This window comes from Psammomys obesus, unplaced genomic scaffold (assembly GCF_907164565.1).
Source record: "Psammomys obesus unplaced genomic scaffold, mPsaObe1.curated_primary_1811, whole genome shotgun sequence".
NCBI lineage: Eukaryota > Metazoa > Chordata > Mammalia > Rodentia > Muridae > Psammomys > Psammomys obesus.
This window is the reverse complement of record NW_026596460.1, coordinates 511,122-534,207: the sequence shown is the minus strand read 5'-3', so window position 1 is coordinate 534,207 and position 23,086 is coordinate 511,122. Positions and strand designations below refer to the sequence as shown.

The 23,086-nt window shown below is 43.4% G+C and overlaps 1 protein-coding gene across 1 annotated transcript in view; it reads left to right on the top strand.

The window, feature by feature from the left end:
* Cntnap2 (contactin associated protein 2) overlaps positions 1 to 23,086 on the top strand; it is a 2,205,170-nt gene that overhangs the window by 2,030,647 nt on the left and 151,437 nt on the right. Inside the window, 2 exon segments of the mRNA XM_055598313.1 lie at positions 1,448 to 1,684; positions 9,734 to 9,867. Of these exon segments, the coding sequence (XP_055454288.1) occupies positions 1,448 to 1,684; positions 9,734 to 9,867 (371 nt within the window).

Below are 23,086 nucleotides of genomic sequence, written 5' to 3'. Positions count from 1 at the left end.
ATAGATAGATAGATAGATAGATAGATAGATAGATAGATAGATAGATACATAGATAGATACATAGATAGATACATAGATAGATACATAGATAGATACATGATAGATAGATAGATAGATAGATAGATAGATAGATAGATAGATGGATGGATGGATGGATGGATGGATGGATGGATGGATGGATGGATAGATAGATAGATAGATAGATAGATAGATAGATAGATAGAATGTAATAAGAACTGTGGTGTGTGGTGACACAGGTTGTAATCCTAGTACTTGGGAGGCTGAAGCAGAAAGATAGCTAGTTTCAGAGTTGCCTGTCTCAGAAAAAATAATAATAATAATAACTTTTAAAACAATTGTCATGTCTTATTCATTGCAGCCTGGAGTAGTGTGTAATGAAATAAATTCTTCATAGTGGTGATTTAGTTGGGTGTTGAGTGTTCCAAGAATAATGGGGTTAATTTAGTTGGGTGTTTAGTGTTGCAAGGAATAATGGGGTTCATTGACAATGAGGTTTGAAAATTACTTCGGGGGTATGGTCTGAAGAGAGCTAGGACACAGTGGCAGTGAAGCCCAAAGGCCTCCTTAGGTGGATCAGCCTTCAGGCGACTTCCGATGATTCCAGCATGGTGGTTAGCAGACAGTGGGGACGCCACAGAAGGCTTCCCTGCCAGGAAGTGATTACAAAGCAATTAGCTCTGATTAGACTGTGGGAAAGAGCTGACTCTGAAAGGGCCAGGGATCATTCTAATAATTTCTTAACGATAAGGATGGTAATGCTGATCCGTACTGCTTATTGAGTATCCGTAACTCTCTGCTACCAAGATGAAATACTACAGCCTAAGGAGCTTGCTTAAGAAGTTCTAGTGAGGCAGGTCAGGAGCCACAGAGCTCAGTTTGAAACCAGGTCTCTCTAAAGTCTTGTGATTTGAAACCCTCCAAAATGCTCAAGTGTTAAAGCTTACCAAAGGCTTTGCTATTTGGACATCTAAATTAAATCCAATCTCAAGGAGTATTTCCCTATGGGCTTCTTAAATCAAGTTTGTGTTATAATTCTGCCTTTATTTTCAGTAGTTTCTCCAGCCAGAAAGCCATTGAGTATTATATATTATTTATTTTATATTACATGATGTTAGTCCTGTGACCTTTAGTCCTTGTTTTGTTTTGTTTCTGGTTGAGGTCTTACCCCGAAGCCCAGGCTGGCCTTGAATGAGAATTCTCCCAGCCTCAGCTTCCTCACCGCTGGGATTATAAGCACACACTGCCACACTAAGTTTTTTATTGCTATTTTTATTTTATTCCTACAGTTTTTCTTGCTCTGCTACATGCCATATTTTCGATACGGTATTTGTATTGGTGACAAGCATTCACACAAATTCAAAACATAGCTAGCATAGGCCTCAGACCTCGCTCATCATTTTTCAAATGTGTCTTTCTTTCTCAACAGATGTTGGTGCCTTTTTTGAAGAGGGCATGTGGCTGCGATACAACTTCCAGGCACCGGTGGTCACTGCCAGAGACACAGGCAGCAGGGCTGAGAATTGGGCAGACCAGCAACAGTTAGCTCCAGACCTGGCTCAGGAACAGATCCACTTCAGCTTCAGTACCACCAAGGCACCCTGCATCCTCCTCTACGTCAGCTCCCTCGCCACTGACTTCCTAGCTGTGCTGGTCAAGCCCACAGGTAAGGGCAAGCATGCCTGGTCTTCTAAATTCCAGCAGTAGTCAGACAGAAGACTCAGGAGTCAGAATTCTTCTTGGTTGACGATTTATTCCCCAGGAGATGCCGAGCAAATCACCTGACTCCTTCAGACCTCGTTGCTATCTGGACAGCTTGTCAACTGAGTGCTTACAGCAACAGTTTGAAGGAACATGTTAAGCTCTTCTCGTGCTAGGTGGACATGAGATGGTTTCATATATACAGTGATTCTTTTTATTCCTATCAAAAAATACCTTTGCTACTGTGCTAAGTAGTGGCATGCTCTGAAGTAGTAAAAATAATCACAGATTAATCAATGAGTTGTCCTGATTTGTGACTGTGTGTCAACAGATTCCACTGAAATGTAGGGACTCTCAATAAGTGTAGAAAATGAGAAATATTTCCACCCCTAAAGCCTCCCTGAATTTTACACGCACAAATAGATCCACAGAGAGACAGTGGCTGGATGCACAGGGCTGTTTTCACTTGTGGATCCCTGCTAGTCTGGTCAGTACCGAAGTGTATAAACTACGTTTTTAGACCGTGGGGTGAGGAGTGTTGAATACAGGTGTACACACATGTGAAGGTCAGAAAACGAGCACAGGTGTCAGTCCTCAGCTTGTCTCTTCTTTGAGACAGTGTCTCTCATTGTTCACCACTACATAAGTCTGGTTAGCCTGAAAGATTGTCAGGATTCTCCTGTCTCTGCCTCTCATCTCCCCACCACCGTGCTGGAATTACAGACAGAAGCTGCTGTACCCAGCTTTACACGGGTTCAGAGAATCAACACTGGGATGCTCAAACTTGTGCAGCCAGTGCTTCACTCACTGGTCCATCTTCCCAGTCTTTTGAAGCCATCTTTTAAAATCCTTTATTAAGTTGATTCTCTTAAAAATCCATACATAAATAGTATCTCCTGAGTACTGCCACCCTGACTCACCCTCTCATCTCCCTCTCACCCTTTTTATCACCCCCTTCATCCCTACTAATCCCTTTCTTACATTCACGTCTTTTTTGATTTGTGGCCACTAAGTTTAACTAGGACTATCTGTGTGAGCAAGAGCGTGCATCGACCTGTCCACCCACGGGTGGGCTCCTCAGTGTCCACAAACCTGAAGACAGTGTCCGTCCCTCACCCGGAATCCACGGGTAGCCTAGAGTTCCTCAGGGAGGAAGAGACCAAGCGGGCCCCTCCTGCTCTATGACTGACTGTTGACGGGCCCAACAGACTCATCTTGCTCACCCTCCTTACACTAAGTCAAAGGATCCAAATGGCAGTCTGCAAATGACTTTGACATTCAGCAGTGTCCTCTAAAAAGAGCCTTGTTAGACCAGAAGTATACATACAAACATGCTGCATATAGAGGACTCTATTTCCTCTCTTAAACCTGTGTGTGTATTTCTGTGTGTGTATTTACATACACACACACACACACACACACACACACACACACACACACATATGTTGTAAGAAGATTGCCTTTTATTGATGTAAGGATTTTAGGTGTGCAAAGGAAGACATCTCATTAACTCACTTCCTACGAAGTTTGTGAGTTAAAGGTAAACAGGTTTTCTGTCCTACTGGCCATCCCTCTTCTTGCTTAATGGATATTTAACTGTTAGAGCATCTTGGAGAACAAGACTTTCCTCTATGAAAGCCAAAATATTATCACAGTTGAGCTAAATATTTGGAAAATTGTGAATTTTCATATCCTGGAGCCTTGGAGTTTCCCCTTTCAGAATTTATTAATTTAAAAAAAAGCCCAATTTCAGACTCTTCAGTGAAGATATTCATTGTGGTATTGCTTATGAAAATAAGGACTGGAAAGAACATAGAGGGTCAGCTTTAGTAAAGCAGTATGAAAGAAAACCATTATTTTATGGACCATCATATGTCCACTAAAATAGTGTTTGTGAAAAGTTGTTGAAGACATAAGGGCAGTTTATATAAGATTAAACTAAGGAGAGGCAAGGTCCATCCTTGAATGTATATTATTAACTTTTCTCTATATAAAAAAGCATACATGATAAACCAGAAGAGCAACAGTGTGAGCTCAGACTGAGATCAGATGTGCATAATTTTTTTTCTCCCAAGTGACACCATTCTGTGCATGTCAGGTGCTCACTTTGAGGACATGTCACTTTTCTAATAAAAAATAAATAAGTAAAATCAGAAAGCAAGAGATCAAGAGAGAAGAGTACTCAACCCCCATGCTTCAGGGGTTTGGGCAGTTCCTGGCCTGGATCAGGCTCAGCTGGCTTTTGTAATCCATTGATGTGCTCCCTCATGTACCAGCCTCCCAGTGGGCAGCCTGTGGCTTCTCGTGTTTTGCAAGAGGAAGCTCTCACCCTGAGATTGTCAAGAATCTGATGAGCATGTACTAGTGGACACTGTGCTGTCTGCTGCTCTGTCACTCCCTGGCTAACATTTGCTTCCCAGATATATACATGGTCATTCACATGTACATTGCCTGTGCCCACACAACATGCACAGTGCCCTGTGGGGACATTTATCATGTGAAAAAGCTTCAGCTTGATTGATTCTTCTCTATGCTAATGGTTGCCAGTCAACGGTGCTCGCCTATGTACAGCACTCTCCTGTTTTAGATGCACTGATTTGGGTGAGCGTCACAACTCTCTGTGGCAGACATGATTCTCATCCCTCACTCCAGAGAGCAAAACTGGGGTGCATAAAGATCGGGAGTCTGGCACAATCAGGTGGTGAAGGGTATGTGGGAGTCTCTAAATGCAGTTGTCCAAATCCAGGCTGGGTGTTCTCCATTGCAGGCCTCCCCAAAAGAAGCTGGTTGTATTTGGAAAACAAAACCAGACATTTTTTTGTGGGTTTTGGTAAGCCGTCCTTAAAAGTGTTGGGGTGTGTGGGAGATGTAACCTTTCCACATTTCAAATACCACATCTTTTTGTTAACGAAAATTTATTTAAAAAAAATGTTTGAAGAAAGTATTCAGGGAAAGAAAGGAAGGCAGAAAGGAAGGAAAGAAAGAAGAAATTATCAGGAAGGTCTATGGATGCCAATGTACAGGGGAAGGAGAAACTCAACAAACAATTTAAAAGCCTTAACTAAATATGCTGGCTTCATTAGACTTCGTAGATCAAAAGCTCTTTCACCGTTTCTCAGAGTCATCCTCCCTGAACTGTCCTTGCCCTCTCAGAGGCTGCGTTCCCATCCCCAACTGATTGTCTATCTTTCCTGCTCTTGTGGGACATTCAGGCAAGTGATTCCTGTAGAACCTACCCTTATGGTGACCAATGACCTTTGCTCCCATTACTGTGCTCCACAGAAAACCTCTTCTAACCCGGGCTCCTGATATTTTTCACATTGTGACACCATGGGAAGTAAACACACCTGAATGGCACAGAGTGAATGATGGGATTGTGTTTATAGCTCCTGGCCAGAGACACCAGCTGTCCACCTCTTGTATATCTGCTGAAGAATGATGGCAGCCATGCCCCTGGCACCTTGTCAGACTCAGATGTATTCCTTTGCTCTGCTTCAGTGGCTTATGTGTTCCCCACCTAGGCAGAACAGCTTTCCCTTAAAGAGATAATGCTTAGTAGAGACGCCGTATTGTAGCCCTATTAAAGATCAACGGGTGACACACACACATCAAAACGTCAAAGACAAAATCCACACAGTCTTTTGGAAGAAGACCTATCTAGATTCAAATTCTGATTCTCCTTTCGGCTGCTGTCTCAGACCATTGTGAATAGCCCATATTTCCATTCCCTGATCTGTTAAATGCTGTCTCCCTCATGTATAAATCAATGGACAAAGACATGTAAGAAAAGGTATCGTAGTTACAAAACACCATGACGGAGGCAACTTACAGGAAAAGGGGTTTATCTGGGTCTTACAGTTCCAGAGGGAAAGAAGCCCATCATCATCATCATCATCATCATCATCATCATCATCATCATCATGGCAAGGAGCATGGCAGGCAGGAAGGCATAGAGCAGTAGCTTAGACTTCATCGCCCAATCCACAAATAGGAAGCAGAGAGAGAGAGAGAGAGAGAGAGAGCACATTGGGAATGGAAGCTCAAAACATCCCTGCCCCTCAGTAATATACCTCCTCCAACAAGGCCCATACCTTCCAATCTTTCCCAAGCAGTTCCAAAACATGGGGACCGAGTATTCAAAAATATGAACCAATGGGGCCCATTTTCATTCAAGCCACCACATCAGAGTTTGTCGGTACTCTAGGCAGAATCTACCAATTCGTTTTATGCCTCCACATCTCTTACTTTGCATTTTCAAGAAAGCCATGCTTAGTAAGATCCGGGGGCCCTCTGTGCTCAGCTTTTACGCTCACAGCACTCCGTGACCCGAGCCCCCTCACTTTCCTCTGCAGGGAACACTGAGGTGCCTTCCACTATAAGCCCTGACCAACCCACACCTCCTTCTGATGACTCCTGGCTTCAAACTCCAATCACACTTATTTTCAGGTTCATTTGTTTGGGATTTAATGTATTGTTATCTGTCTCTGTTATAAATATGCCCTGTCTTTCCGGAGAGATCCACAGCTCCCAGCACTACACTTCCTTCCAACGATAGGTGCCCTGTAAGTGTTTGCTGATGTAGTGGTGATGTTCAGGAGATAGTAAATCTGTTAAGTATGTGATTTGCTACAGCCAATAAAAGAACAATTCCTTATAATGGCTTTAATTCACTTGGGAGATGAACATGAGATAAAAGAAGGGAAGTGTCTTCCGATTTGAATAATATTTTACTTTAATGGGTAAATATTAACATTTTTCCAACCATCACTTGGTGGTCCTCTTCTGCCATTACTTGACAGGAATAAATGCATCATTTAAATATTATTACTTGAGGGTTACCATAATTGTTTATAGATAGTCACTACCTACACATTTAAAGTTTCAGCTCATCCCTTTTTCTCAGAGCAGATAATTTCTGTTAATACTATGTGAAGCACTTACTAGAATTTCAAATCATATTTACAAAGCCCATGGAATCCATAAAGAAAGGAAAAAGATGAAAATAACTTAAACACAAGGGCCATCGGTGAACAGTGGGAGAGACGTGCTGAGTGTGTGCATCGTTATCAGCAACTCTGACCTCCGGCCCACAAAGGAAGTTGCCTTTTTTTCGACTTGTCTCTGTGTCTCCAGATCCACACAGAGCGACTGACCCTGCTGGGGACCTGGGACAGCTGTCAGCTTTGGGATTCTACTCTGCATCTGTAGTCAGACAGCTCACTCTGAGGCCTTAAAAAAGCTTTGCTCAGACACTGAATATATTTGTTCCAAGAAAATGGATAAATGAGAGTACACACAGCTGCTTCTCTAGGATTATCTAGCGTCCATAAACTGGACATTGTATCACCCACAGTGCACGCTGGGCAAGACAGCATGCACCTGTAATGCCAATGGCAGGAAGGCAGAGGCAAGAAGATTTCTGGGGCTTGCTGGCAGCCAGTGTATCTGAGTGAGTTAACTTCAGATTGAGTGAGACTGTCTCAAAAATCAAAAATAGAAAGCAACTAAAGAAGACACTCAGGTCGACCTCTGTCCGTCACATGCTTAAGCACGCATGTGCAAACACATGCACATCACCCAAGACAACTTGATTTTTCTGCATTAGTTACCAAGTGTCTGACTAATCATCTCCTTAAATACAATTACGTTTTATTCCAGTAAGATGAAAGAGAGATCAGAGAAACACTAAGGGAAGGGAATGAACAGCTTGGCCAGAGGGAGCAGAGGTAGAGAAGGGAATTTGAATTTTCTAGAGAACAGGAAGGCTCCAAGGTAGCTTGAATGTAAGAGAGAAATGATTGGCAAATAAAGGAGCAAGCACAGCTCACAGTGGAGAGGACACCACAGCTACATGAGGAACACAGCCTTCATCTTGTGAGCACTGAAAGACACTGAAGGATTTTAAGTGAAATTATGTGGTTTTGAAAAGGTCTCTCTGGTTTGCTAGGATCAGATGGAAGGGGAGGAGGTCCTCCCCTATCAGTGGACTTGGAAAGGGGCAGGGAGGAGATGAGGGAGGGAGGGTGGGACTGGGAGGGAATGAGGGAGGAGGCTACGGCTGGGATACAAAGTAAATAAGCTGTGATTAATATAAAATATAAAAAAAGAAAAAGAAAGAAAAAACATGGCACTTGAAATCATTACACTCATTTATGTACATGTGTTAAATGTGCACATGAGAAGTGTCTACAGCAGAGACCGTCAAGGCAGCTAGACTAGTTAGTTCTCTCTAGATAGTGAAGTTTTAGGTCAATTTTTAAATACTTATTCTTAATTATGAGTCTATGTGGGGAGGCGTATGGGCATCTGTGAGTGCCATGCCTACTGACTCTAGAAGAGGGCATCAGATTCCCTGGAGCTGGAGTAATAGCTAGGGCTGAGCCACCAGTGTGGTTATCACGAACCACTCAGGACCTCTGCAAGAACAGTATCTATTCGTATCAACTGAATTGCCTCTCTAGCCTCTTCTTTCTTTTTTGTTTTTTTGTACAGGTATTTTTATTAAATTTTTATTTTTTGTATTAATTACAGTTTATTTACTTTATATCCCAGCTGTAGCCCTTTCCCTCATTCCCTCCCAATCCCACCCTCCCTCCCTCATCTCCTCCCTGCCCCTCTCTAAGTGCACTGCTAGGGGAGATCCTCCTCCCCTTCCATCTGACCCTAGCTTATCAGTTCTCATCAGGACTGGCTGCAATGTCCTCCTCTGTGGCCTAGCTAGGCTGTTCCATCCCACAGGGGGTGGGAAGGTCAAAGAGCTAGCCACAGAGTTCATGCCAGAGAGAGTCCCTGTTCCCCTTACTAAGGTAACCCACTTGGATTCTGAGCTGCCATGGGCTATGTCCAAGCAGGGGTTCTAGGTTACATCCATACATGGTCCTTGGTTGGAGAATCAGTCTCAGACAAGCCCCTGTTCCCAGATATATTTTATCCTTGTGGAGCTCCTGTTCTCTCCAGGTCTTACTAACTCTCTCTTCTTTCATATGATTCCCTGCACTCTGCCCAAAGTTTGGCCATGAGTCTCAGCATCTGCTTTGATACACTGCTAGGTAGAGTCTTTCAGAGGCCCTCTATGATAGCCTCTTATTTCTTTTGTTTGTGTTTATTTACTTTGTTGTTTTGATTGCTATAGTTTTATCTCACAATTTAAAACTAGAACATCAGTTCTTATTTCTAAAAGTAAACAGAGACAACAAAGAATCTGCTGATGATGTCTTAATTAAACTCCTGGTAGAGATTGCTGGATACAGCTTTAACCTTTGAGGTGTCAAATATTAAGTGCATGGAACCAATTTGAGTTTAAAATAAGATAAAACATTAAAATAAAGATAAAGTCATTTAAAGACCATAAATAGGAAATAAAATTTTTACTCACTGTGGAGAGAGAAAGAAAGAGAGAGATGCAAAATGAGCTATCATTGGGAGGGCTCAGGGGCCTGGGATATACATCTTGTCCTTAAATTGCATTTGATTAATCCTGAACCCCGAATACAATTCATTACTTTGTCTCTTTGGTCTCAGTGGGGCCTCTCAAAATCCCATGCAACTTATCTTTTGCAAATGATGTTTATTTTTAGTATTGAAGACTCATGACTCCTTCATATGCCAAACGCCACACTCTCCTGGTGGAACAAAACAATCCTTGCGCTCGGGATGTATTTCTATTTCATGTAGCATTCTCTGCGCTTGCAGGAATCTCCACAGCACCCTGCGGTGTTTGCCTCCTTCTTCATGTCCAGCACCACCCCCTCTCGGGGGATTTGTAGCCGTCCACGGCTTCAGCTTGGTGATGATAATCACTGAGGCTTGTCATGGACAAGCACGGAACATGTGTGCACCTGCCGCTGCTAGCCTAGGCCTCTGGGTACCGGGCCCAAATTCAAGTCTGGAATAGTACCCATGGGCAAGGAGGGAGCAGGGTCTGTGTGAAGCCTGAACTGCAGCAGTGGGTGAGTTGAGGTTGAAATAAACCTCTAGCAAAAAAGCTCTAGACCTCTTTCCTTTGCTCCCACAGGAAACCTGCAGATCCGATACAACCTGGGAGGAACGAGAGAGCCATACAATATCGATGTAGACCACAGGAACATGGCCAATGGACAGCCACACAGCGTCAACATCACCCGGCATGAGAAAACCATAATTCTCAAGGTACTGATATGTGTGCAAGATACAGCACAAAGTTAGCATAATGTTATTACAGCCTCTCCGCCTAACAATGCTGGGCCATTGATGTGGGGGGAAGATTTGTTCTGGTTTTGTTTATAAAACTGTGGATCAAACCTAGGGCCTTGCACATGCTAAGTCAAGCCCTCTGCCGAGATCTATCCCCAGCCGTCTACTTACTTTTTAATTGGTGGCAAGGCGTCATTAAATCGCCCCCTCGAAGGGCTGAAAAGAGGGTTCAGTGATTAAGAGCACTTGGCTGCTCTGGTAGAGTCCAGTTACCAGCACCCACATTAGGTTTAACATTACATGTAATTCTGGCTCCTGGAGATCCAATGTTCTCTTCCGGCATCTGTGGGCTTCTACACACATGTAACACACACACTTAAAATTAAATAAAGTTGCCCTGGCTGACCTGAGCTTGTGATTTCCCTGCCTCAGCCTCTCAGGTAGGTACAGGTCTACACCATAGTTCTTTTGAGGAATTGGGGCAGGTGGAATAGACAATTGATATTATACTTGATACCATTTAGGGTATAAAGATATGCACAGCAATCATTTGGTATTTATGAGGAATTTGCTCCAGAACCCCTCATGGATACCCAAATCTGAAGATATTTGAGTCTGTTACAGGAAATGGCATAGAATTCTCACAGCACTGCTATACACCTTCCTACACACATGGTCCTCTCTGTATTCCTTGCCAACCTCATACAATGTAAGTTCTGTGTAATGAAGATGAGACAATGTCATGTATATACTCAAGACAGACATAATCTTATGTTCAACCAGCTAAGGTTGGTTGAACCCAAGGTTGCAGATCTATGGAAAGACAGTTAGCTCTCATTCCTTCAGGAAAGGGAATGGCAGTTATGATGAGGAAATCTTTTAGGGAGAAGTAGAATAAATATTGACTCTATAATTCTCATGGCCTCTTGCCTCTTTTCTTAGCTATAATTTGAGCATCTTTGAGGCAACTTTTTCATCCATTCCATCATTTTTCCTGGCTACAGTCTAAGGCAGTTAGTTGTTCTCAGCCTTCCCAATGCTGCAACCCTTTAATACAGTTCCTCATGTTGTGGTGACCACAAGCCAAAAGTTTATTTTCATTGCTACTTCATAACTGTAATTTTGGTACTGTTATGAGCTGTAACGTAAGTATCTGTGTTTTCTGGGACGTGACCCTCAGGTTCAGGACCACAGGTCTAAGGTATCTGACGTCTTCTGTTTCCCTGCAAAAGATGTTTTGGTCTCTCTGACCTACTTTTTTCATGACTCCAGTACAATCATATAACAATATTGGTTTTATTTCTCTTGCTCTACGGAGGTATTTCCTTTAAAAGCCTCAAATTTCACTTTTTCCCTCAAAATCTAAGGCTCTGGCAGTAGTTTTTCAAAAGACAAACAGGTGGTTTTATTATTACCCTCAAGTTTCATTTCAGGTTCATCTACTGCTCCCACCCTTAGCACTGACTTTTACAATGAAAAAAAAAAAAAAAAAAAAACAGCCGTGGGGACGCCATGAATAAAACATGACATAAGGAGGTCTCCGTGGGAACCAAACCCAAAGATCAAGGAGAGGAGCTGTCACCACTCTCTCTAGATGGAGCTCCATACAGATACCTGTCAGGACAAAGAGCAGGAGGCAGTGGCCAGTGTCACAAAGCAGACTGGCAAGTGGGGTGGTGCTCAGCGGGGCCTGAGCAGATCCCCAACCCCTTCTCCCCCACCCCGCCAGCTTCCGCCAGCTGCTGGGAAGTCAGACTGCAAAGAAAAAGCAGAAACCCTGTCTCCTTTGAGTACTGACAGATGTCACATTCCGAACTTGATGAGGAGGGTGCATGTGGCCTTAACAGTAAATGCTAGAGGGCATTTTAAAAAGCCATCCTCCCCAGCAAAATGACAGCATGCTGTTTCAGCCTGTCAGACCGTCTCTCAGACATGGCTTCTGTAGGGTTATCTCACAGTGGCTGGCAGGCAGAATCCTTGAGTCTTGCACAGTGCCAGGCACACCTTATGAGCTACAGAGTGTTGAACAGATCAAGCCTTTCTTAACCCAGACCCAAGCTTTATTCAGAAAAGGCAGGAGAGGGCTGGCGAGATTGGTGCATGCATGCGCACACACACACACACACACACACACACACACACAAACACATCACAATAATAATGATAATTAAAAATAATAATAAAATTTTAAAACTAAGAAATATATGACTTGATGCTGTTTTATGGACAAAGTGTGCATTAGCACTGAATTAAACGCTTACTTTTTATGTTTTTCATTTCTCCTCTTTATTTGAATGCAGTTCCTCCTCCCTCTACTCCTCTTAGCTGCTCCTCACCTCTTCTTCCATCCAGACCTATGTTTCTGGGTATTGGGAGCTGACAAACGGGATTTGGCTAGGGATCCGAAAGGGTTTACAGGAGGCAGGAGAACAGAGTGCTGAACCAGGATCTGCCTGTTTAATTTTCATGAAATAGGAAGAGACAGTGAAGAAAGGTTACCTCAGAGGGCCTGCTATTGTGCTATAAAGTTGAAACATGGGGTTTGGATCCAGAGGAGCAGAGGGAGAAAGACAGATCTACAGACAGCCCGCCTGCTTCCCTGCAGGCGTGGTCTGTGGGTTGGCGAAGGGTGCCTGCTTGAATTGGGGGCAGGAATAAAGTAACAAGCAGGGGAGGGAGGTCAGGAGGGGGAGGTCTGTGGGAGCCACAGAACATGTGAGCAGAAAGCAAAGGCTGCAGCAGTTGTTCTGTGGCCGAACTAGGAATGAGGCCGGGGATTGGGTTTGGAAAAGAGGAGGTAGCGGTGAAGGTCACCAGTTAGCTCAGCTGCTTTCCTGACCTACTCTGCTGCTGTGCTCACAGGGTCCAACACTGGTGTTGGAGGCTGGGAGGCTGGGATGCGGGGATGCGGGGATGCGGGGATGCAGAGATGGGTTAGGGCCTCAGCTTCCTGGTTTCCCTGGCAGGAGTCCATTTTACAGACTGCGTCAAAGAGCTGTGGCACATAAATGAGCTTCATATAAGCTACTACTTCGCATCGACTTTTATGTGAAACTTTACTGAATATTTTTGCTGTTTGACCCTTCTCTTCTCCCGTGCCCAACAGAAGTAACACTCACCAGTGTAACCTTTAGGTGGGTAGGCAGAAAACCTCGGTTCCTGGTGTACTGACGTGCATTCCATCTGTTCTTGATCCTCCTGGACATTGCAGATCTCTTTACCAGCCTCCACACTGAGGTCAGGTATCAAGAATGCGAGCCTTGTGTGTCAACGTGCTTTCATGTGTAGATGTGACTCTTGTTGCAGATGTTAGGAATAGAGCCACGCATGGTGGTCCCTGAATCTCATCACTTGAGGCTCAGAGACTTGACCCTCTTGACCACTGGAGTTTAAGGCCAGGACTGCCTGTGTAACAATGCTGGGTCTCAAAAATCAAAACAGATGTTAGAAATGGACAAAATAATGATTGAAGAATTGTAAATGTTCAATGGTGAAAACCTGAAAACCATACGTTAGTCATCTCTTTCAATTTGGGCACTCAAGGTCCTAGCTGGCACATAACCTGAAATTGTACATTCCTTGATCTAGCCAGAGTGTGTCATTTCATTGTGTTTTCCTCAGGGAATTGCATACATCTCAAAAGCTTTATTCCTGACATGGACCAACTAACCGCATGATTTGTATAAAAATTGAAAATGGTTTAATATGTGTGCACAAAAGCATTGTAAGTGAATTTGAGGTGTGGGAAAATAGTTGGATGTCATATGTAAATCTGTTTTCCTTAGGTCATTGAAACGGGAAACTTAAAAACATATTTATAGGATAATCCATGGCTTTCTGGAGTCTGACAGACTCGGGTCCCTGTATCAATCTGAAACAAAAGACAGGCAAGGGTTCTGATGACCCAGGAGAAGCTGGGCGTGCCTGTAGCCTTCTCTTCTGTGTTGCTTTCCTTCTAGATGGCAGCAGCATAGTAGGGATGGATTTCAATACGGGGACGGGGCGTAGGGGCTGTCAGGGAAGATGGAGCACTATGCCCCAGACTGTCAGCTGGTTTAAAGACTCAAGGTAGCTCTCCCTGTCACCATAGAACCAGCATGTTCCACATGATGCTTTAATGTCTGTGACTGTGACTCCTTTTGAGAAGAGAGAGCTGGGGGTGGAGGCAGGAGCATTGAAATACAATACAAACACAAGAAAGCTGTTCCGCCGCAAAAATATCACAGCGTTGAGTCTCTAACCCAGTGAAAGACTCCCATTAAATAGTTCCTAAATTTGGTTTTGTAATGTTTTAAATTGAAATAAAATCACACCGTTTTTACACTCCTTCTTCTTGATCTCTTACCATTTCTCACTTCTCCCACACCCTCTTAAATTCATGGCGTCTTTATTTTTGTAATCGACGCTTATCTATTGACAATGAAAAAATGTAGCCCTATAATGTGCTGAGTCTGTTCAGTGACGCTTGCAATGTGTTATGTTTTCGGGTCTGAACAGTAGGTTGTTGGATAGCCAGTTGTGGGGTTCATCCCTGAGGTAACTAATCTTCCTCTCTTGGCAGTGCTTAGTTGCCCATAAGTCTTTGTGTCCGGATAAGTTCCCTTATGCTTCCTCCACCCACACTAGCATGTCCACTGGCACTGTCTTTGTTTAGGTCAAGTTTAGTCAGCCACGTTACTGTTGTTTCACGGGTGCATCTCCCACGTCATTTCTACTGGACATCCTCCTTGTGCTTATTAGGATAAATGTGGAGAATTCAGCTAGGAATTAGAGTGGTTTAGCAAAGCACGAGGAGTAGATTCTGTCATAAGGTCCATGACTGCAGTCACTGTGGGTCGTTGGCTAGGATTCCAGTCATAGGCAGTATTTCCCGTCTGTTGAGCAAGCTTTAACTTAAGCCTAATTATGTAGACCAGATACTGCCAGATATGAGGGCCACTGTTGCCCCCTTTGGGACACCCTACCATGTCGATCATTTGTGGTTGGTCGTCGTCATAGTTGAGGCTTTCTTCCCTTGGAAGCTTCTATAGCACCTGCCAGGATTATGAAAGCTAGCTCTCATGGAGGGGGTTTTAGTGTCATATCCTGCCCGAATTCTCTCAGTCCCAAGTGCTTGGTTTTAAGCAATAGGGCCTTACCTTCAATTCCTGGGAAATGACCAGGAGTAACAACATTAATCTAAATTGGTTTGGGAGTCACTTTGACTCCCATGACCAGTAACTCAAAAGATTTCTCATGCCAGGGTCCTTGTGTTTGAGGGTTTGGCTTGGGATCCTTTGGTTTCAGAATATATCCTGTCTCCTTTGGGGACTTGGTTTGTTCCCCAAGTTATGTGAGGACATGGTTGATCCCTGACTCCTGAGGTTTAGTGTGTCCTTGGCTGCTATGGGTTCATGTTCTGACTGGGTTCCTTTCCTATGAGGCTTGGTTCTAGGTTCTCTCATTTAGGTTTCATCCAAGCTTTTTTCTTTTTCAAGGTTTAGGCAGGGTTACTTTTGTGTTAGGTTTAAACCCAAGCTTAAAAATCCACATATTTAGGGCAGGACCTACATATTTAGGGCACACACCAAGGCTCCCCAGAGTTTCTCACATTTTCAATCCCCAGATTAATCCATCAATAGGCAAATAAACAAGGAATGTGATAAAAGCTTTGGTTATGATGATTCAGTTATCATTATGAATCAAAATCCCCATTCCTGGAAAGTCTGTTCTATTTCTAACTCACTGATGTTTATAAACTGCAAACTTCCCTCTGATGCTGGCCCAAGTGCACTGCATTCAGAGTCTGCAAGCTCCTGTCCAGGAATGGGGGCAGCCAGCTACCTGCACTTCAGACCTCCTTAAGGTGTCACCTGAAAGTCTATGGGAGAGCCAGTGAAATGTACTTTCCATACTGTCTGATGGACTCACATCACTCTGAAGGGAAAGGATGTGCTTATGGGGAACAGAATGAAGCAGACCTAGATGGAAAGGAAACGCCCTAGGACCATGGATGCTAAACTGTAAGGAAGGGATGTTGATTTACCAGGCCATGAAAAGCCATTGGATAATTTCCACTGAAGCCCTGAAGAGGCCCTCGGGTACTGGGAAAAATGTACATTAACAAAGACCAGGGGAAGGGGAGAGGAGGATTTATGTAGCTATATAATGAACATTCCAGCAACTCTTCCACCTAAACTTCCCAGGATCACCAGGGGTAAGCACAGAGTTGCAACACATTGGCCTCTAGTTCATCTATTTGAAGAAACATGGCACATTTTACTGATCACCTTTATTTTGCAACAAGGTAAGAGCTCCTACCTACTTTAGTTTTTCTTGGGAGACTCCAACTAAAGACAGAGAATTAAACCATGGACAGAGGTGAATGCATCTTCAGCATGAGTAGCATGATGCATCTTCAGAACGATAGCAGATGAATCTTATATTTATTGAAAACTATATATACAATTGTGGGGCATCAAATGCCTGATACAGAATAATATAAGACTACCGAGCTTCAGAACTGTGCTATGTATAGAAATGATGGCAGAGAGCTATAGAAATCAAAGTCTGGCTACTTCTGGATAGGCTCTGAAGAAGTATAGGCAACTGTGTCTCGACAATTGCTGCCAGAGGTGGGATCTTAGGGTTTTCCATTGCACGGTTGCATTAAAATTGTGTTTGTTCTCTTGGGCCATCACATTCGTAATACAGTGGGTTACCTGGTATTTCTAAACAGGTCAGGTTGAAGACCAGAGTCAACAGGGAATAGCTAGGGAAGCTGAGATGTCAGGATAAGAGGGTTTGGACCAGTCTTGAAGTTTGTGAGGGTGAAGTCACATATCAGACCACCAAAGCTGACTGTTTTAGTGGTTCCAGTTTCTTCTGAGGTCTCGGTGTTGGCTAACACACTCTTGAAATCATCTTGTCCTGGATCTACTGAAGACCACATAGCAGCTGCACACATAATGGCTACTGACTGCGGCCCACACACCCATCATGACAATGTCTGCTCAGATTGCTTCTCTGGTATGGCCTAGCAATGATGAAGGCCATGTTTCAGCATAATTCCTTGGTTTGATGAAGAGAATGTGTGACCCACAATCCTTGAAGTTGAATTTGACCCAGGGCTCTTGGTGGTAAGGGAGGCCCCCAGCTTACACTGGTATCAATTGAGATCAGCTTAGGAAGTCTTGTTCATACATCTAACATTTTGGGTGAGCAGAATCTAGCTTAAGGAAAAGAAATCAGGTGAAGTCATGATAAGGCCATATGCCATCTACCATTCTTGATATTAAGGCATGACCATGTTGTTTGGTTCCATGAATTGGTGTGGCCTGGTTGGACAAGCAGAAAGTCCAAACATATCCCCTTGGAGTTAGGTTTTACATGGGCTTCTATGATCAGTGGTCCCCAGTTTATACTGATACCAGTATTATGGTCAGTCATCAGTTGAGCAATGCTTGCTTTTGAGAGAAGAGTCAGGCTTGGAAAACAAAACCACTTATAGTTGAGGGCAGGTGAAGTTTAACAAATCTTTATGTTAAGATAAAATATTTATATATTATAATATGTTATATGTTATAATTGTATATTATATATGTTATATATTATATGTCACATATTTATGTATAATATTGTATATTATATATTATAATATAAATATCAAGGTATTTTCATTTTGTTTGGATCATTCAGATAAGTCCTTGTCTCCATTAAGGCTGTGATGTGGTCCAGGTTCCCTTGTAGTGAGGATTGTCCAGGATCTTAAAAAGAGAATCTGAGGCCCACACACTCTTGAATTTAAGATGGACCCAGGGTACTAGGTGTTCAGGGAGCTGCCAGGATCCCATTACTGTTACTCTATGGTCTTTGCCATTATTTCATTCATCAGACCACCACCCCTTGTATGGGTCCAACCTTCCTGGAGTAATGAGTGTGGCCTAGGTCACACTTGAGGTCAGCTTCTTATCCTTGGTCTCTAGAAGGTCTCATAGAATTTCTGGGTGCAGCCCACACACCCTTGATTCCAAGGTGTTTCCTTGTTATTTAATGTTCATGTGTAGCCAAGACTGCTTGAAATCCATGATGTTATACTGACACACCTGAGGTGAGAATGTTGCCTGTGTTGGAAGAACGGTGGGTGCAGCCCCAAACCAGAGTGGTACCACAAGGAGCTTTACATCAGCATTGATGGAGAGTTCATGTCCTATGATCTGATGTCAGTTATCAGTACTGGAATAGTTGTGGGTGTGTCCAAATTTCTTTTGAGTATGGCATGGCGTGGGTCACAACTGAGGCTTTGGTTTGTCCAATAAAATAAATTGACATGAAGATAATGCTTGTCCACAGACCAGGTTAGGGTCATGGTTGTGTCCATTTCATTTAACCGTTCAGGTGAAGGTTGGTCCCTGTAAAGGTTGGCTCCTTTGTGGGTAGAATTGTGGGTTGAATAAAGAGGGTGCGTCCCATACACCCTTGTTGGCAATATGGACCCAGGCTACTTGGGGTTCAAGGAACTGCAAGATTTCCTTTGAAGCCTATTTATGGCGTTATACTTATGAACTAGTCAGGTCATCAAGATCTGCTTCTTGGAGGATAGACTGTATCCAGTTATCGGTTAATCAGAACAAGACCTATTTGGGGTTAGTCCAGGTTTCTTGGTGACCCTATTGTGGCCTTAGTTACATTTGAGAACTGTTTCTAAAGAACTCGGGTGAAGTCAAGATAAGGTCCTGTGTCTCAGAAAGGTATAGGGTGCAGTACCCACCCTTTTTGGTATGGAACCTCCATAGCGACAGGTTATTCAGGCTATCCCTTGGCACATTATAGTAATTGTGTCATTTGTTAAGGATGTGGTCTGGACTGAATGAAGTCTGTGTGCATGATCCACACGCGTGGTACTCAGGATGTCAGCTTATATCAATCAGTACAGGGAGTATTGTAGGTGAGTCTGAGATTATTGATGAAGAATCTGGGATGTGTCTGTATTGATGCCTTGGTTGGTTGTAAAATATCAATTGAAATTAAGGCCTTGGATCAGAGTGCCTCACGGTTGTTGTCTTCCTGTCGGTTTGACCTGGCCACACTTTTCTTCTTTGTTTGGACCAAAGCCTCTTTGGGTAATGGCTAATCCAGAATAATTTCAATATTACATTTGGGCCCAAACTTCCTCAGGTTCAGAGTCCTTTTCTTCATTGGCCCAAGCTTCTTCAGATTCAGGGTTTGGATTGGACACACTCCTTTTCTTGGTTTGGCTCAGTCCGCTCTCATTTAAAGGCCTGGGCCAAGTCTACATCCCTTCTTTTTTGGGTCTAGGTTCTTCAGGGTCATAGGTAGGCCCAGGCCTATATCTTTTCTCCTTTGGGCCCCAGCTTCTTCAGGGTTAGGGATCGGCCCAATCTTACATCTTTCCTTATTTTGGACCTGGGCCTCTTCACAATCAGTATTTGGCCCAGAGGCACTTCTTTTCTTGTTTTGGCCTGGGCCTTTTTTATTTCAAGAATTTCAGGCTTACATCTATTCTCTTTTGGGAGCCCAAGCATATTCAGAGTCTATGGTCAGGGTTTCCTGGAAAAAATAGGTAGATACTGATAGAGGAAAATATTTAGTGTCCTTCTCTGGCATCTCAAATGTACACAGAATGTTATTGACCTGTCCTCAGGGATGCATAAACGCATACTCATATAGCTCACAGTCCAGATGAAACAAATTATGCATTATACAAATAGAAAGATGAAATATGTAGGAGAGAAAGCTGGATGGGAAAGTCTTCACCATCGCATAGTTGTCTATGCCCGTGGTGGAGAAGGCCTAAGAGCTCATGTGGAAAGATTGTTGCTTCTAAATTGTGAGAAAGACTCACAAGGGAGTCTCACCAAGGCCTCATAATGAATTTCCTTCCTTCTGTGGTGAGATCCCATAATGAAATATCACAGGAAGTTAGGGAAAACAAAAGGATAGTCTTTCATGTGTCTAGAGGATATCTTTCTAAGGCATTGGCGACTGTGTAGGTCTTCACAAGACCTCTTTTTCCTGTGGGGATGGATTCTTCTCTCTGTATATCACGAATGTCCATGCTCTATAAGAAGGGTGTCCCTCATCTCCTCCCATTCCTCCCTCCAAGTCCACTGATAGGGGAGGTCCTTCTCCCCATCCATCTGACCCTCACTTATCAGGTCTCATCAGGACTAGCTGCATTGTCCTCCTCTGTGGCTTGGCAAGGCTGCTATCACCTCAGAGGGTGGGTGGTCAAAGAACCAGCCACTGAGTTCATGTCAGAGACAGTCCCTGTTCCCCTTACTAGGGTACCCTTGGATACTGAGCTGCCACGGGCTGCACCTGAGCAGGGAGTCTAGGTTATCTCCATGAATGGTCCTTGGTTGAAGTATCAGTCTCAGAAAAGACCCCTGTGCCCAGATATTTTGGTTCTGTTGCTTGCCTGTGGAGCTCCTGTCCTCTCCAGGTCTTACTATCTTTTTTTCTTTCTTTCATATGATTTCCTGCACTCTGCCCAAAGTTTGGCTATGAGTCTTAGTATCTGCTTTGATACACTGCTGGGTAGAGTCTTTCAGAGGCCCTCTGTTGTAGCCTCCTGTCCTGTTTCCTGTTTTCTCCTACATCCATGTCCACCCCATTTGTCTTTCTGAGTGAGGATTGATCATCTTACCCTTCTTCTTGCTTAGCTTCTTTAGGTGTACAGATTTTAGTATGTTTATCCTATATTATAGGTCTAATATCCACTTATAAGTGAGTATATATTGTGTGTGTATTTCTGCTTCTGGATACCTCACTTAGGATAATCTTTTCTAGATCCCACCATTTGCCTGCAAATTTCATGATTTCCTTGTTTTTAATTGCAGAGCTAAACAGAGAATTCTCTCTAGAGGAATATAGAATGGCAGAGAAACACTTAAAGAAATGCTCAGCCTCATTAGCCATCAGGGAAATGCAAATCAAAATGACCCTGAGATTGCACCTTACACCCATCAGAATGGCTTAGAACAAAAATTCAAGTGACAACACATGCTGGAGAGGTTGTGGAGAAAGGGGAACCCTCCTCCATTGCTGGTGGGAATGTAAACTGGTACAACCACTTTGGAAATCAATCTGGCACTTTCTCAGACAATTAGGAATAGGGCTTCTTCAAGATCCAGCTATACTACTCCTAGGGATATATCTAAAATATGCTCAAGTACACAACAAGGACATTTGTTCAAACATGTTTGTAGCAGCTTTATTCACAATAGCCAGAACCTGGAAACAACCCAGAGGTCCCTCAACTGAGGAATGGATGCAGAAATTGTGGTTCATTTACACAGTGAAATACTACTCAGCAATTAAAAACAAGGAGATCATGAAATTTGCAGGCAAATGGTGGGATCTAGAAAAGATCATCCTGAGTGAGGTCTATCATTTCTGTTGCTCAGTTTATCAGCAAGTTTCTTTTGAGACTTAGAGTGTGCCATCTGCAGGATTTAGGGTACCAAGTTGATTGAAAATTTTGGCCTCTAATCTGTCCCTTTGTCACCATTAAATGCTCCTTTAGTAGGATTTCCCAGAATGCATGATTTTATTAGGTTTCCCTACCTGAACCTATCATGGTAGTTAATGACTTCTGAGAATACCAGTGAATGAAACTGACATGATTCCTACCCACATACACATGTACACAGATTCATCCACAAATATATTAACACATGTTTTATATTTTAAAAAAGTATAAATATGAAAGGTAGATAAAGAGAGAATGTGATATCAATGCTGCCATGCAGGGCAGGGCCCCTGAGCTGAATATAAAAATGGTTTCCAGGTTCATGTCTAGAGAACCTAAGAGAAGGTCCCAGTAAAGCACTTCCCATATACCTTCTGTACCATGTGATACCCGAGAGGACGTCATAGTTGGGTGCTGTGAATAGTTGAGCTTTTATAGGCCTGAGCCTTGAGTCTTAAGACGGGTGCTGACTTGCCGGTTTCTTCCAGAGACCTCGCTCCTTCCCCTGAGTCTATATACGGCAGGCCACTCAGCAGGCGTCCTGTATTCACTGCTGTTTTGGCTTCTTACCAGGACTGTTGTGTTAGATAAGAAACACCTCAAGCATTTCATTGAGCCCCTGTCGCTGCCATTCAGGTCTTTGCTCCTACTCTTACTTGCACGTCTATATTCCTGAAGGCACATGCACTCACATATATACACACGTATAGATCACACACACTAACAATTTAAATTTAATTATGTGTGGTGAACAGGGTTAGGTAGGAGGGCTAGAATGCTGTTTCCTATTGAGTTTCTGCCTTAAGTCATGCTGGGGATAACCTATGAAGACAAAAGAGAAGATTCCTACTGTGAAGAAGCGAAGTCCCTTCAGAACACCAAACAGGAGGGTACATCTCCTACCTGTCTTGGACACTGTGGGACTGTCAGTTGTCCCTGGCTTGGGACACAACAGTAGAGCTTCACCCTTCCCCAATCTGGAGCTTGGAGTCTTTTTACGTGGTACAGGATGGGTGTGGTCATCCCATTGGTCTTATTCTCTGGTGAGATGTAGGTACCAGCTCCCTGAATTCCTGTTTGGCAAGTTCCTTGGCACGTATCCCACTGATGCTAACTGCAACTATTTCAACTCCTGTAGCACATGTCCTGCTAAAGGTTGTTTCAAGGACGGCATTATGTCTCATACGCTCCATCACCCCTATCTCCCAGTAGCACACTGAGGTTAAATTAGACCTTTATCCCAGGTCTGTGTGATTTCACCCATCACACAGCCCAAACCTCCCTGCACACCTGCACTTCCTTCTGAATCCCAGCCCACCCCTGTGCATACTGAGTTCCCTCACACCAACACCACAACCTTTGCCTTGGCAATGAGCTATGGCATGAGGCAACAGAGGCCTGACCACACCTCCCTGCTGCCTCTTCCTGTGGGCCTGAGTGTAGCGTGAGGAACGACCATGCTCTCCCACACTGTGCTGAGCACACAGCCAAGTGGGAGGCTGGGCCTGTGGTGAGGTCCTCATCTTAGTAACACAGCCTGAACAGAGAGTACCCTAGATTACCCTCTCATGTAACAGCGTGTAAATTTGTAGAGGAAGATAAGTGACATCATTCAGTGTCCTCTCTACTTTCATACATATGGATGTGGACCTGCAGACATTAGCACATATGAGTGATATATATATATATATATATATATATATATATATATATATATATATA